The sequence below is a fragment of the Antennarius striatus genome, chromosome 15 (genome assembly GCF_040054535.1).
Source record: "Antennarius striatus isolate MH-2024 chromosome 15, ASM4005453v1, whole genome shotgun sequence".
NCBI lineage: Eukaryota > Metazoa > Chordata > Actinopteri > Lophiiformes > Antennariidae > Antennarius > Antennarius striatus.
Window position 1 is genome coordinate 15,812,566 of NC_090790.1, and position 15,479 is coordinate 15,828,044.

General features: G+C 40.2%; 3 protein-coding genes across 4 annotated transcripts; 1 reads left to right on the forward strand and 2 right to left on the reverse strand.

Annotated features, from left to right (window-relative positions):
• Window positions 1-633: 633 nt before the first annotated feature.
• On the reverse strand, window positions 634-4,358 carry LOC137608568 (nudC domain-containing protein 3-like). The gene is made up of 6 exons (XM_068335051.1): window positions 4,020-4,358; window positions 3,410-3,723; window positions 2,878-3,010; window positions 2,650-2,793; window positions 1,469-1,657; window positions 634-1,169 (listed from the first exon to the last, which is right to left on the reverse strand). Exons 1-6 carry the CDS (start codon window positions 4,215-4,217, stop codon window positions 1,059-1,061), a joined length of 1,089 nt encoding a protein of 362 aa, XP_068191152.1. The 5' UTR covers window positions 4,218-4,358; the 3' UTR covers window positions 634-1,058.
• A 302-nt stretch (window positions 4,359-4,660) lies between these two features.
• Window positions 4,661-6,830, forward strand: mrps24 (mitochondrial ribosomal protein S24). Its single transcript, XM_068335249.1, has 4 exons — window positions 4,661-4,860; window positions 5,184-5,261; window positions 5,372-5,483; window positions 6,198-6,830. The coding sequence occupies exons 1-4, from the start codon at window positions 4,807-4,809 to the stop codon at window positions 6,479-6,481; spliced, it is 528 nt and encodes a 175-aa protein (XP_068191350.1). The 5' UTR covers window positions 4,661-4,806; the 3' UTR covers window positions 6,482-6,830.
• A 223-nt stretch (window positions 6,831-7,053) lies between these two features.
• On the reverse strand, window positions 7,054-14,930 carry gnsb (glucosamine (N-acetyl)-6-sulfatase (Sanfilippo disease IIID), b). 2 transcript variants are annotated; one of them, XM_068335333.1, is made up of 13 exons: window positions 14,650-14,930; window positions 14,177-14,236; window positions 13,143-13,346; window positions 12,565-12,630; window positions 12,379-12,477; window positions 11,917-12,084; window positions 11,760-11,842; window positions 11,049-11,167; window positions 10,867-10,970; window positions 10,683-10,784; window positions 10,490-10,600; window positions 9,256-9,366; window positions 7,054-9,171 (listed from the first exon to the last, which is right to left on the reverse strand). In XM_068335333.1, exons 1-13 carry the CDS (start codon window positions 14,839-14,841, stop codon window positions 9,022-9,024), a joined length of 1,569 nt encoding a protein of 522 aa, XP_068191434.1. In that variant the 5' UTR covers window positions 14,842-14,930; the 3' UTR covers window positions 7,054-9,021. The 2 variants fall into 2 exon arrangements, with proteins under 2 accessions (XP_068191434.1, XP_068191435.1); XM_068335334.1 differs by having other exon boundaries at window positions 13,143-13,314; window positions 14,650-14,719.
• Between the last annotated feature and the right edge of the window lie 549 nt (window positions 14,931-15,479).

Here is a 15,479-nt window from a genome sequence, read left to right on the forward strand (position 1 = left end):
GAAGCTGAGTTGAGGCATTGGACAATCCAGACAAGACGGATCTCACAAAACTTCACATTGTATGATCTATAACTTAGTATGACAATACTGCAGTATGTTATTGATTGATTCCTTAAACCAGTGGTCCCCAACCCCCGGGCCGCGGACCGCTACCGGTATCGGGCCGCACAGAATTAAAAAATGGTTTACATTACTTCCGTTTTATTTATTTCGGAGTCGGACAGATGTTTTATTTTGAAAAGTGACGTCTGTCACGCTTAACCGGTCTCGGTCACGTGACAGGTTACCCCTAAATTAAGCGCCCACCACCGGTCAGTGTACTGGATTAAAATCAAGGCAGATTATCCTGAGATCGCCCAAAATGTATCACAAACCCTGTTTCCATTTCCAAACTCCTGTCCCTGCGAAGCGACATTTGTTTGTTTGTTTATTGTCTGTTGATGTCTGCATTTCACATAAAACCACTGCGGATGATTTATTATTAGACTACAGCTGTCCTGGCGTCATTAACGATTATAGAGCAAATGAAGGCCGGTCCGTGAAATATTGTCTTAGATGAAACCGGTCCGTGGCGCAAAAAAGGTTGGGGACCACTGCCTTAAACCTTTAAAAGAATTGGACTAAAAGATGGAGGAATGTTGCAAGAAAAATCATTTTATTTCTGTTAAGAAAATGTCATCTTGACAAACACAAAACAAAAGTGGATGAAGAAAACTTATATTCTCTTTTGTTGCAGATTTTCTTATTTGTGCTACATTTGGGAAAGAAAACCTGCTACTGTGACATTTTGGAGAATTAGCGCAATGATAAAAATGACAATAAAATGGGTATCATTCAGTCTGGCAGACAAGCATTCAGGCACTCTAGACTTAATAAATAAAAGGCAAGACAAAAGTATTTATGAGATTCAAACTGCCAAAACATTAACACGTTCTCATCATCGACTGTAATCCCTGACCGCCAGAGGCTAACTTGCACCTTCAGCTCCAGTGATGGGCTTTTTACCGCTGACCTCACCGCAGTCACGTGGTAATCGTTGAACTAGGATTGTCTGCAGCTCAGAACTGCACCGCTCCAGGTGGGATATCAAACATGGAGGGATCGAACTGCTGACCTTTGAATGGCGAGCCTTCAGCGTCCCACCCCTTCTTCAGCATCTCATGAACCTTCTGTGGAGACAGCGATGAGAAACATGTGACTGACGTGCTGACAGAAACCACAGTGACATCTAGAGGCAGGAGAAGCTGCTGGAGTTCACAACTAAAAAAAAGCATAAACCCTCTCCTGATAGTCCACTGGTGAAATTTATACATGCTGTTGACACATGTTGCTAAGGGTCATAGGTTTCAAACGCATAATGCATAAAGGAATCACACATATATTCTATTTAAATGTATTTCAGTTTTGGTGCTGCTTTTCACCTCTGCTTGTTGATTTTTGCTGCATTATTATTTTGGTGGGTCCTCACCATTTCATGACTCTGCGCTTTGCCCTGCATCTTCTGGTGGTAGTCAAAGGTCAGCCTATCCAGAACAGAATGCTCTTCTTCATCGACCGTCTCCATGGAGCGCTCGCGGTTGATTTGGTTGATATCGATTTCCTTCTCTCCTTTCAGCAACGCGTTCCACCAAACCTCTGAGGCTTTACTGAGAGATAGCTGGAAGTCAGACACAGAAGAGTTAGAGACTTTCTGTGAGATCACATCTTTTGTGTTCTGGTGCATTAATAGAGCATTCCAGTTCCTTCATATGGCTAACAGGTCTATGGTGCAAGTGTGATACAACTGATGACATCATCCACAATACAGTTAGGGCTAAGGGACAGTCTTAAAGATTTCTGTAGTTTCATTATTTGTTACTTTATTTTGATTTCCACCAAAGTTATATTTCCATCTACTGATTAGACGATTCAGAGAGACATGACTGCTGTCACATGTTTCTGAGTCACCTTCTAGTTTACAACCAGTCGGGAGTATCAGTGAGACATTTAAACTTCTAAGTCAGAGTTAGTCACATCAGTCATGCTTCAATGATTTGATGCATCAGGAGGGATTCTGTGGGCTTTTCAGTATAGTCGTGAAGTATTATGAGTGTGTTATAATACTTACGCAACATGTTTTATAATTATAGATGAGAATGTGTAATATATTCCCAGTGAAGGGTTATGTGTGCACATTAATAAAATAACACTCAAGATTGGTAGATTCTACTTCATATGAATTGTTTTATATCATTCTTAGCACTGTATGCATGATTGTAGCAGCAAACAAAAAGATGCAAATGCATAACACCCTTTCAACTTTTACAAGGGTCAAAAAGCACGTAGCTACTTAGCCAGTCGTATAGTTAGTTAGTGTAGGAAACACCAGATATAGAGTTAGATTGGTAGTTCTTATTATTCCATTTGGTGACAACTGTATAAGCAGCCTGTTGTAAAGTTTGGAGTTCCCACTTCGTAATCGCGACTGAGTGTGACCGGAGCTGGAACCCGAGATCTCGTATTCTGTCTTCCACTCTGACCACTCAATAATAAACCATAAGTTTGAACTCTGACATAAGTTCTATTCATTTTTAACATGTAGGAATTTTCCCTGAGACAATAAGGAGATTCTAACACTACAGCTTGAATGGTGTGTGTGTGTGAACTCACAACCACGCAGCGTCTCGGCTCCAGACTCCAGACAGAGTTCTCCGTGTTGATCTTGTGAGTGAATTCTCCCTCCATCAGTGTTTTCTCTTCCGCTCCCTCCCTCACAAACACTTTAATGCTGCTGGGCTGCAGCTGAACGCTGACCTGAGGACATACAGTGGGAGCAAAGATGAGCTGGAGTAACGTTGTATTAATGGGATGTCAAGCAGTGGATCACGCCGCAGTTACCTGTCGGCCCTTAATGATCGTCTTTGGCACCAACACCCGGACCTCCAGGTCAGTGTAGTCCTGAGACCAGCTGTAATTTTCTCTCTGCGCCCCGTTGTAACTGTCGGGGTTGGACTGAAACTTCTCCTGACCCCTTAAACCCAAACACACAAAGTCATTATTTAACCAACGAGGTAATGCCCTTGTAGCTAAAACACAATAAATGAATATTACACCCTAAAAATATTTCATGTCTGAAAACGGACTTTCAGATTTCCAGTCACAACAGAACAGACATTGATCCAAAACTGGAGGTGGAATTGCAACCGGGTATTAATCATTAGCTTTTTTCCCCCCTGGGCTGATATTAAATAGCATCACAGACAGATAACCTAGATTGAGAACCCACATTTGTATTTGCCACATTTCCATTTCTTTCTACTTCACAGTTCTGTTCTGATGTACTTTAAATGATAAAACCCATGTTCTTCTGACTTATCTACTGGCTATTTTTTTTAATTCATACTGCAAAGAAATTCCTGACTGTTCTTACTCTGCCTCTGACGTCCCACAGGCTGCAGCTGCCTGGTCTTCCTGCGGTACTGGGACTGAAACCGGACCACTTCTGTTGCCGCTGTCAGACTCAGGCCTGGACGTTGCAGCAGCCAGAACTTCCTCCACCTTCACAGAGGAGCTGTCCTTCAGAGCTGCCTCCACGCTCGGCTCTTCAGACTCATGTTGAGGCTCAGCGACGACCTCCAGCTCCTGAGCCGCCGGAGGAGCACGTCGACCCTCCTCTCTCTTCTGTAGCTCACTCAGTTGCCTGTCTCTGTCGTGTTGGGCCAACTTCTCAAAAACCTTAAATGTCTAAGGAGGAATTAGAAAGATGGAACAGGTGAAGGCAGGAATTTCCTATTATTTCATTGACTATTTTCAGACAACTATCACTTAAAAAAAACAACATTCTTTGACAATTGACAGACAAGCAGATAAAAATTAATGAGTAGTTTTATTGTGCTGTTTAACCCCTAATATTAAAGCTGTACATGAACACTAAGTCATCCCTTTGTTTGTTGTGCTGCCGAATTGAAATCTGGCACCACAACAAACAAATAAACAGTAACAATTTCACGAATGGAGAGAAATAAAGACACTGGCTTCACCTTATGCACCATTTTCTCCGCCACACCAGGGGGAAAGCCCGTTTTGCCGGTGGGACTTGATAGCAGGCGATAAAAGTCCGTCTTGCGGTACAAAAACCCAAAATAGACCCGCAGAAAGTCCTGGATGTTTCCGACATGCTGTAGGATTCCTAAGAGCGCGTTGTCGTACATCTCTGTCATCTCCGGCGGGGACGCCATCAGTGGTTTCCGTCGTAATTTATCTTTTAAACTGTCTGAACTGACGATTTATGCAGGTCTGAACACAAACTAATAAAGGGAGCTTTTATCTTTTAATCTTTAAATTAACAGCGAGGTTTCTGTGTGACGTACTTCATAACATGAAACACTCCTTTCACAACATTTTAACTTCCGGTCTTTATTCAAAATAAATGCAGATATCCTGAATAAATATGTAGATTTTGAATAAATAGATCATACATAAAGTCAAACACAAAGATGATATTTGATTATTTGTTTTTTTTTTGCAGCCGTAAAAATTACTGTCATCAACTTCTTGAAACGTTGTCAGTATTTCCAACATTTTAATGTTTCTGTATCCGGTTGGTCCATACAAAACAATCATTCGGCTGAAACATGGTCTCATGGATAAAAAGTTCCAGGCTACATGAAACGTATGATATTTCCTTTTCAGAGCGATTTTAAAAATTGCCTTTAGATGTAGATGTGATTATTACTGTTTTGTCATTCAAAAAAATGTTTTCAAGCGCAACATAATGAAAACAAACGAGAATAGAACTTAAAGTAGTTCTGTTGTCTTCATGCGGCAATGCTTAAAAACATGGCGGCGTTATTGGGAAGCACAGGGTACGGGAGGCTACTGGTAAGAAAATTCATGTATAAACGTTTAAAACATTTTTTCTGAAGTCACGTTGCATAAATAACTGTGCTCTGGTTGTAAATTTTTTTAGACGTGAATATTTACTTGCTTACGGTTTAGCCAAGCGTTAGCTAGCGCAGTTTCAGTGTCACCTCTTACTGACATTTCCTGAGTCCGTCTTCAGTAATCCTATTCGTTTGAGTAATAATTAAATCACATATATGAACAACTTCTAAAACTGGGGGTTACTTGAGTCCATAGAAGTCTTAAAATGTCATTGAAAGTGTGTTAATGTAATGTATTGCATTCTCGTGTTTTCCCTTCAGAGGACCATCATCACATCGGGCTCTTTGTGCAGCTCCTCTGGAGGCAGAAGCCTCCATGTGACTGCAGTGTGTTGCAAGGTAAACGCTTTTGTGTGTTGTGTGGAATGATGACACTTTTTCTCTGGTTTCAAAACAAAATGGGTTTTTACTGATATATATATTTATATATTTTGTTTTTTGTTGCCCAGTCTTCTGCGGGTCGTTTCCGAAGAGGGAAAGGTCAGACACCTGTGAGCTATGAGCAAGCACACGCTCCTCACTACATTGGACACAGGAAAGGATGGCTGTCACAGAACACTAGTGAGTTCAGGCCAAGAAAAAAAACAAAACAGCTTGTATCCATCCAAATCTCATTTTAACAGCATTTCTGCAGTGGTTTCATGTCTTTAGCCTAATGTCAACACTTCAGGATTTGTTAGAAATTATTAAAATATGAATAACAAGGCAGTCAGAGACTGCAACATCCTGCGACACCCCTGAATTCAAAATTTTACCCTGACATACCTTCATAGTGGTCACAGCAATGAATTCTCTATTGTTCTATCGAGTATGACATTGACCTAGTTTTCCAAAGGTGAAGATCATCGTCACATTTTTGTGCCTCTGGCTTCCTGAAAGTGTTGCTTTTTGTTTTGTTATTATATCTCATCAGGTTTCAGAGATGTGTAACTAATAAGGTATAAAAGTACAAATTTGACCTAGTTTTCTCAAGGTCGAGGTCATCATCTCATTTTCATCCTCATTGCCGCCTGAGCAATGTACCTATTCTTTCATATTTCTATCTGCAACGATTGTGAAGATATTTGGTGAAGGGACGGACAGATGGACGAACACAGAAACACTGACAATTACATCACCACTTCGCGAGATGTAATTATCTGGCTGAAATTACTTTTTTGATTTCTCGTAGAAGCCATATGATCCAGAAAGAAGTTCATGAACTATAGTGGTACTTTCTCCCCATAAATGTGAAACTGCATCACTGAGGACAACTTTCCTTCTGCTTTCTGCCAGGTAACCTCAAAGGAGAAAAGGATGCAGCTGATCGTACAATAGAGGATATGTTCATGAGGCGTTTCATTAACGGGACCTTCCAAAGCTGCCTGGCCGATGAGATTATTATCAAGCGGCGTGGAAACATGATCATCTTGTGCGTTATAATGTTACAAAAATTATTACCAATGAAGATGTACTTCTTAATTGGCTATACAGAGACTATACTGTCACACCTCTATAAATGTCCTGTCAAGTTAGAGATTCAGACCATAGAGGCTAAAGTGATCTACAAGTGGTTCTGATGGAACATTAGCACTAATGTGTTTCTACTCCACTTGGGTTTTGCTCTTGTATAGGATGTTTTTTTTGTTCCTGATTCCAGTCTAAAGGCAGTGTTGTTTTCTGGTACAACAAATAACCTGTTTTTGAATGTCCTGTGCTTTTATCAACCTCAAAGAATTAAAGGAAATAAATGTGTGATCATTCAGTGAATTTTAACAAAAATAAACACACAAACCCACACATTACCGGAAATTTGACATTGGGCAGAAATTTTGGACCGTCACATCAGGTGACACGTGGTCGCTCAGAGTGTGGAGGTTCTTCCTTCATCTGGAAACACACTGCTGTCTCAGATGCCCATTTGTGGAATGAACATTCACTCGTGTTTTTTTTACTCCCTGTGGGTCTGAGAGACTAATTTCATCTGTGCTGTGTATCGTGCATATATGGTACATTTGAAAATAAAGTTACCTGAGCGATGGCATCCCTGCAGATACTTCTTCCTCAATGTTAGTGGCTTTAACTCAGTCAAGCATTTAGATGTACAACCAGCATCAAGAGAAAATATTAAGCAGTGCACTTTAAATTCCCTTTTAATTTTTTATTACATTTCCTTTAATGTAATAAAAGGACTGAGCAACACATCTTACAAAGTTCCACATCACAAGTGCATTACATTCCTTTGATTTATCTTTAATCAGTGCAAAATAACACTTTCAAAAGGGTATACATGGTTCATGAGTGCAAATGAAAGGCACACAGGGTCAAAGAATTCACTTCAAATGTTAGCATGAGAAATTTACCTTGAATTCCTCACAATTCACATTACACGCAAACATCTTCCACTTAAATATTGGCTCTTCATAATACTTAGTGCAAAGATGCATTTTGACACCCACGTTATTTTAAAAAGTCCATCCTCAAGTCTGAGACATAAAACTGGAGCAACAATCCAAACGATCTGATCAAAGTCGGCTTCGCTGAATACATTTGAAGCTGCATAGATAAACAGAGATCGGAAACCTTAACTAGAACAGATGTCCAACACAGCTTCATCTTTAAGAGAGAAATCCCTATAGCAAAATTAATTAAACCAGATTCTGTGTGCTGCTGATGGGGATGCATGAGGAAGATTGACAGGTGGATGTTGTTGCCTTTGAACCAATTTCTGAAGAAGAACTTTTCCTTTAGAGAAAAATTAATGATAGCTACAGTGCAGTGTCAAACTTTGGCAATGTTTTAAGAATAAAAATTAAACTTTGGTCAAAAAATACTGAAAAATTGTTTCTGTAAAAATGATCCTACAACATTGTAAACCGGTGTGAAGAAAAAAATTAAGTTTATAGTGCAACTGACATTCAAGAACAAATACCTGAAACAAAACAAGCACAAGTCATAAAGTTTGTCCCTTTCACAGAAGATATTTTTACAGCAGGAAAAGCACACGTTGGTGAAAAGAGTTAAACATTTCAGAAAACATTCACCTTCTAGTGAAGCATTTCTACAAATCAGGTAAAACTTAAAATATTTTTTTTAATAGTGAGGTGCATACTTGTTTTAATCTGCAGGAAATTAATCAAATAAATGACAAATTTATTTTTTGATTGATCCTGTTCTGTTGAACTAATCACAAAACTCAATCAGAAAAGTAAGAGTTACACCATTTTAAAAATTGCAAGTTAGTTTTTATGCTTCTCTTTAGCCAACAGTCTGTTGGATGTAGCTTCAGGTTTAACATACAGAGGACAGAGTTAAATCCCACAATGTCAAACTATTAGTAGAGAAGTCGTTTGGTGTAAAAATAACTTCACCTGTGAATAAAGTAAAACAAAAACATTAGATGTTCACGCTGAATGCAAGTCAAATTTTGGAGTGCAGCAACCACATAAAGAAAAAAAAATCCAAAGCCAAAAATTGGCACAAATTTGCAGGACAATGCTGACAACATAAAATACTTTGTGTTGCGGCTGGCGTTTAGAGGACAAAGACAAAAAATTGTTGATTTTAGTCACACAAGTTAACTCACAATGACAGAGTGGTGACGTTCATGCAAGAAAAGCATGAAATCACTTCATGTTATGTATGAAGGACATACCTGCATTGCTCTAGTTACTAATGTTACCACAGGATTGTTTTCAGATCACTCGCTGTGTTGTACAGCTGTGGGTACCAACAACAACTACGATAAACTTTGTGCATGAACAGATTTCTAATCCAAACTGACATATGCACATTTCCTGTTCAACCTGAATCTGACTTGACTTTAAAGTAGCTGTACTGCATGGAAAAGTTTGTTTTGCATCAGCGAAACCGACAGCAAAGACAGCAAAGATGGGTTGTCTCTCGCCGCTTCAAGGACCCAATGAGAGACAGATCAAATCACAATCTTGAAATTCAAGCAATGAATCGAGGCATCATTTCAGGTAATATACACACCAGAGAGATGCCAAAATTTCACAGTAGGAAAATAAAATAGCCTCTTTTACAATCATACCTGTGGTAAACCAATCCCACATTCTAATGTAAAAATGAAACCGGCTGTTTCCCAAAGTGTCTTTTTTCATTTGGTGTCACGACAGCTGTCGCCCTCACAGGACTGGAGCTTTATGAGCCGCTGGTTCATCGCCTGGAGTACGGCCGGGTCCACCTTCTTCACAATGTTCTCCAGCTGGTAAGGGTCTGTCGTCATGTTATACATTTCTACAAATGACTGGGTACACAAAAAAGAACAGACACTAAGCTTCACTGCTTTATCAACCAAACACGTCACCAGTTTAAATATGAACCACTGTACCTCAGTGTCTGCAAACTCGCAGTACTGCAAATTTTGTTCACTGCTAATGGTCCTGACACAGGCGTAGGTGTTGTTGCAGGAGTCCTCGCACACACAGTCCGGGAAACATTCCTGATGAAAATCCAATTATTGATTCAGTATTAAAACAAATAACTCATGCTGCTGTTTTTGCAGCTTGTAAGCACCCTGTAAAGGTTTAGACTACGGTTCTCCTTATGGTCCTAAAGTGTCATTCCCTGTGTCTGACCCCTCTTCTTCTCCTCCTTTTGACTTGTCCCACAGCCTGTCATCCTATCGCCACCTTCTCTTTGGTCTTCCTATTGGGCTCTTGCCTGGTAGCTCTGTCCTCATCCCCCTTTATATCAATATAGTCAACATTTCTCCTTTGCACGTATCTAATCCATCCAACTCTGCTCTCTAACTCTGTCTCCAAAACATCTAACCACGGTTGTTCCTCTGATGAACTCAATTATGATCACTACTCATCATGTCATCAATAAAAGCACTTTAGATTATTTATTTCAGCTCCTTGGGTATTCTGACCCTTTTAATACGACCGGAACTAAATATTTTGAAAATCCAAGCTTTTCTTTGCATTCATAATTTTTAAGTGTGAAACTGATTTGATTATTTCACATTTTGCTGTATTAAATATCTGAGCTTTGCGTGAAGTCACAAGTGTCACAGTCGGTATAAAATTTTCTGAAAATGTTTTTCTCGTCAGAATCTTCCTGTGATTCATTGTGTGGGTTTCAACGCTGCTGCCAATGGCAGTATCAAGTTTAACAGGTTCATTATGGGGGCTCGTTCGACATTTATCCACATGTGGAAAGAACAAGAAAGACGTTGAAAACAGAATCCAGTTTAACTGCTGCAACCTGAACATATTTCAAGTCTCGTTTGTCATGACATCTTCAGTCTTTTGATTTTTTACTGTGCAAAAGAAGCCAAAGTATTTTTTTTACCTCCAAGAAATAAGATTGATTTCCCCAAAACGTATCAACCTCCCTGGTACAGAGCAGATAAGTACAAGGTGATATTTTCAAACAGCCCTGAAAACCTTCAAATGAGGAAAACTTCACTTTCAGAACGGAAAAATAAAAATGAAATCGTTTCTGTATGATACACCAACAATTAGATGATGACTGACAGATGGGACTGAACAGATTCCCAGATCTTCCACAATTGATTATTCAAACTGTTGCTGATCATTTTTCTTCTAACAGATACTCACAGACACTCCAGGGCCAAGTTTGGGACAAGAAGGATCACCTGTTGGACTTCCCTCTCCAGTATATTCAACAAGGAAAAATGGACGTGCGGTGCCGTTACGCAGCGACGGCGCCTGATAATCCAAGAATGTGAAGTTAGCTTTAAGGACTGGGGAGGGGGGTAACATTCATAAATGCGTGTGACCCTCAGCTGACCATCTGAGAGAGGAAAGACTGTCCATCCACGTTGACAGACGACAGGTTGACACCGGATATGTCCAGTAAGGTGGGAGCCAGGTCAATATTCAACACTGGAGCCTGAAGAGTCAATAAACATTAAAAAAATCATTTTAATAATATTGTAAACAACTGCAAATCAAAGCGTGTCTGCGTCATCGACCTGCAGCGTCTGGCTCGGTTTGATTCCAGGACCGCGGACCAGCAGCGGGATCCTGATATCAAATTCATAGAGCTGCCTCTTATCGATGGGCAGAGAGAACTGACCTGCAGACAGAGACGACAGCTGCTTAGCGCTGTCCAGTCGGTCGTGTTACCACCAGACTGACGGCAGCGATGTCATACCCGTGTGGTAGCCGTTGTCTGACGTGTAGAAGATATAGGTGTCGTTCAGCTCCTTCAAACTATCAAGTTTCTTCACCAGCACCTCCACCAGGTCGTCCACTGACAGCAGGGTCTGCCACCTGCCATAGGAGGAAGTCATGTGACCACCTGCGTTTGATCGAAATCTCGTGACAGCAGCGATGGAATCGATCACATCTGAATAGACAGATTTTTTTCCCCTCATGTCTTCACTTTTACTTTTCATCCTGACACATTTTGTCCAGATTTGCAATGAATTTGATGACTTCATTATTTTTTTCTTTGTCTTTTTGACATGTTTGTGCCAGAATATCACAAGAAGATAAAAGTAATCTAATGTGGAGCCTTACCTGGACACCAGGTGTTCTTACTCATGGTGTAGATTTTAGAACTAGAGTGTTACTTATCCGATCACAGGTGTTTGTCAAAATTATTTGTTGATATTTAAAATAAAATACCAAAAACTTTTTAAATCATAACTATTCAAACAATTATATTCTAATATATAACCCATCGTCTAACCCATCCCTCCTCAAGTTTCATAAAAATTTAAAACCTGTGTTGCAGAAATGCAGCAAACCATCCCTCTCCAAGACACGACATACCTGTATGAAAGTTCTTTAAAACATTATGAATAGCTCATCAATTAAAGTCATGTCAATGGAGTATTTCTGAGATGATCAACAGTCCTACCTCCTCCTGAAAGCATTATCCAGGAAGTCGACGGTACTGTTCAACATAGGGTTGGTGGGCTGACGCAGCAGCCAGTGTTTGTCCTGAAACACAACAAGAAATTCACTGGAAAAAGTTTCATAAAACGTATTCCTGCCTGACATCAACTTGGACAAACCTTTCCCGGTTTGTCAAAGCTTCCATCTCGAGGGGCTTTGACATCGATAAAGTCTTTCTGGTATTGGGGGGCCGCCGTCCAGGGAGAGTGAGGGGCTGGAGGACACAACATCAGGAAGAATGGATGCTGAGGACTCCTGTTGTCCAGGAAGTTCAGAGAGCGGTTCAACTGGATGCACGAATGAGCAAAGACAGATTTTTCAATCCATTAACAACACAGATCAGGATGCAAAAATGGGAAATGAGTGGGTTGAAATCATCCACCAACACCAGTTGGTGGATGATTAATTTTTCACCATGGTGACCGGCTGAGGAATAAGTTTTACTATACATTTTTATATTTCTACAAGCTTGTAGCAGCTGATTCAGACATTCTGAAGTTCAGAACGTTCTTCTCATAAATCCTCACGTAAATGCGCCCAACCCCACTGCTTCCAGGATCGGTGGCTCCGCCGATACGTACCACCAGGTCTGTGAGGTAGTCCTTCTCATAGCTGTCGCTGTGTATTTCTTCTTTGCCGTTGACCGACAGTGTGTAGTTGTAGTACCGCGAGTTCCCAACCTGTGACAGATATACATACCAAGGGCGGTGACAACATGAGAACATGGATGTATTTTATTTGTGTGTTTACGTGTGTGTGACACTCACCAGGGCGTGCCACTGGTCCCATCCTGGTGGAACATGTCCGACACCTCCGACTGCTTTCTGACCGTACTGATGGCAGGAAGAAAAAAGAATAAATAATAAATTAAAATAATAAGTTGATCTGATATGTTGTGGATTATGATCACATTTTGTGTCGGTGGATCTGTTTGATATAAAGGTGTAACCCATCCAAATAAAAATCCAAAACCAGTAATGAGTGATCGGCTTTAAAAATCCACTGTCATGGTTTCGGGTCTAGCAGTTTGATTTTAAATAGAACATGACTGGATCAAAGGGGCCTGTTGGGCCTGTGGTGGGGGTACACACTCTACTCTGTGCCATTTTACTTGTTAATATAATGATTAATTATACACCAATCAAAAAAACAACAACACGTAACACTGAACACTTGATCCAGAACTGGATCGGGTGGATTTTTCTGTACAAGGAAACACAGCTAGTGTGTCTCAGACTGTCTGCCAAACAAATTAATCATTACACCAATAGTATAAGATAAGACTTTTATGAAACCACCATATAATATCAAACCTAGAACTTAAAATTTCTGCATGTCTTCTCACCTGGTTAAGATATTTCCCAGCGAAAAACGTCTGGTATTTCTGTTTGCTGAGGTAGAATGGGAAGGTCTCCGTCTCGGGGCCTTTCTGCCACTGAGAGCTGGAGCAGTTTCCAGACAGGGAGTTGTTTCTCACCCCGTGGTTGTGGGGGTACCGGCCGGTCAAAATGCTGCTTCTGCTGGGGCAGCACAACGGCGTGATTGTAAACTTCACAGGGGAAGGAAGCGAGAGCGGTGACAGAGGGGGAAGTGGAAAGAGGAACAGAAGAAAGAGAACAGATGATGAAAGAGGCATGAGGATGTGTCACCCATTCAGTCCCAGCACCTTATAAATAAAACTCCAGCGGTCGAAGCGGCGCACAGCTCAGCACAACAGTCAGTGAAGGAGTCACAACCGTAACCCTGACATGGACTGTTTCACAGTGAAGTTCATTCGTTTTTAACCATAAAAGGATAATTGTGTAAAAATACTGAATTTCAAGTTGAAGTCCTGCGTTAATGTTCATGGCTGAGTAAATATTATTATGTTATATTCAAGTGTGATCAGAGTACTGAACACAGTACTGTACTCCGAAAGTGACTGACGCTTGAAAGTTCTTCTCAGTTGGGTACTCTGTGCAAAGCATTTGTTGCAGTTGCTGCTATTGAGCCCTCTGCTGCACAGTACATTCATAAACTCTTGAAGGTTCGTTGTAAATAAGTTTCTAGAATTGCTTGTTTCTTGCACCTGTGTTCCATTTTGTAATTTATACTTATACTTTATACTTTACTACTTGCACTCAAGAGCTGAGTGTTGTTTAAAAAATTTCATTGTACACTTATGCATGATGGCATTAAAGGCATTCTATTCTATTCTATATACCAGGAAATACATGTACAGTTAAATGCCAAGGTCTCCCCCTCTGTTACAAACATAGCTAGTCTGTTTGAGCCATTAAATACTCACATCAAATGTTCTTGATACATCTGAAATGTAGTGGAGTAAAATATAATAACAATAAATAACATGTAAACTGTATTTAGGTACTGTGTACTCACAGCATTAACAAACGTCGCTCCTGCGTCTCCAATGAGGGCTTTGGTTTTCTTCATCGGCGACTGCAGAATAGAAACAAACAACAGAATCAAAATTTTATCATGAATCTTGTTACCGTGTAATCCTGCTCTGTCAACACTATTTTTTTAAATCTAGTTTTGATATGATTTGCAGATTAATTGACTGATATTGAATCTGAAATTACTTTCTTTATTTTTATTTACTTACTTTCTGTTACTTTTCTGCTACAATTATTTTAAAGACTCATTTATTCCGTGGAAAAAGCTTCCTTTATTTACATTTAGCTGCACAGAAATCTGTGCAGCTCAGGTTCAAGCTTGTGTTTGGATGATGATGACACAAAACCACCTTAAATTAATTCAGGTTACAAAAACGGAACCATGTGTGGACCCAAAGGTGCGGTAAAACACTTTAAAGACCAATACAGGTGATTTAACCAGGGGGGTGGACTCACCATCCCTCCTAACGCCAGATCCTGGTCGTCGACCACGATGAGGAGGATGTTGCTCGGCTTGGCGCGTGGTTCCGGCTCCGCACACCTGACACAGGTGAGCGACCCCGACAGTAGAACCAGGAAGGCGAGGGCGGCAAAAACCCCTCTCTGCCGGGTCCGGGTCGCTCCGGATCGGGTTGTCAGTCCTGCCATTGGGACTCCGCTCCACGCACAGACAGGGTCGGTTTAGTTTCCTGCTCAGAAGGAAGAGGTTTGTTCGAGTAACTGCGTGACACGGTGCGTTGGGGGGGTTTGAGGAAGTGAGCAGGAGTCATCTGATCAGAGGGAGGTGTGACGACGCACGGGAACGCACTGTACCGAGAAGCACTTCTGCTACTTCACACAACTTCACTTGGTCTAAGTTATTATTAGTATATTTATACTTCTTATATACCATGTATGCGATTTAGAAATTTCAACAAATTAGTAAAGTTATCACTATCGCTGTTATATGTTATAATAGTGATAGTGAATGATTGTAAGTCAAAATTAATAGCCTTAAGTCTAAAAGATTATGAATTAAAGTTTAAAAAAAGATGAAAAAAGATATATGTCAAATTTAAAAAATACAGTACCATAAATAACGCGCGCGCGCACACGCACACACGCACACACATACACACACGCACGCACACACACATTCATAAATTTATGAAATAGTAAATAAATTGTGAGTTTAATATAGAATTTATATCACATTAAATCACATGTAATTAAGATATTGATTTGTGAAAGTCAAGCAATTATTTTTGATAATTCCACATATTATAACATACATACAAAATATGTAA

Coding starts and splice junctions, on each gene's coding strand:
- LOC137608568 (XM_068335051.1), bottom strand. CDS start 4,217: ATGGCGTCCCCGCCGGAGATGACAGAGATGTACGACAACGCGCTCTTA. Junction 3,011..3,409: donor TGTGGGACGTCAGAGGCAGA/GTAAGAACAGTC, acceptor TTTGGGTTTAAG/GGGTCAGGAGAAGTTTCAGT. Junction 1,658..2,649: donor AGCCGAGACGCTGCGTGGTT/GTGAGTTCACAC, acceptor TCTGACTTCCAG/CTATCTCTCAGTAAAGCCTC.
- mrps24 (XM_068335249.1), top strand. CDS start 4,807: ATGCTTAAAAACATGGCGGCGTTATTGGGAAGCACAGGGTACGGGAGG. Junction 5,262..5,371: donor TGACTGCAGTGTGTTGCAAG/GTAAACGCTTTT, acceptor TTTGTTGCCCAG/TCTTCTGCGGGTCGTTTCCG. Junction 5,484..6,197: donor ATGGCTGTCACAGAACACTA/GTGAGTTCAGGC, acceptor GCTTTCTGCCAG/GTAACCTCAAAGGAGAAAAG.
- gnsb (XM_068335333.1), bottom strand. CDS start 14,841: ATGGCAGGACTGACAACCCGATCCGGAGCGACCCGGACCCGGCAGAGA. Junction 11,168..11,759: donor GATAATGCTTTCAGGAGGAG/GTAGGACTGTTG, acceptor CTCCTATGGCAG/GTGGCAGACCCTGCTGTCAG. Junction 10,785..10,866: donor AACCGAGCCAGACGCTGCAG/GTCGATGACGCA, acceptor TTGACTCTTCAG/GCTCCAGTGTTGAATATTGA.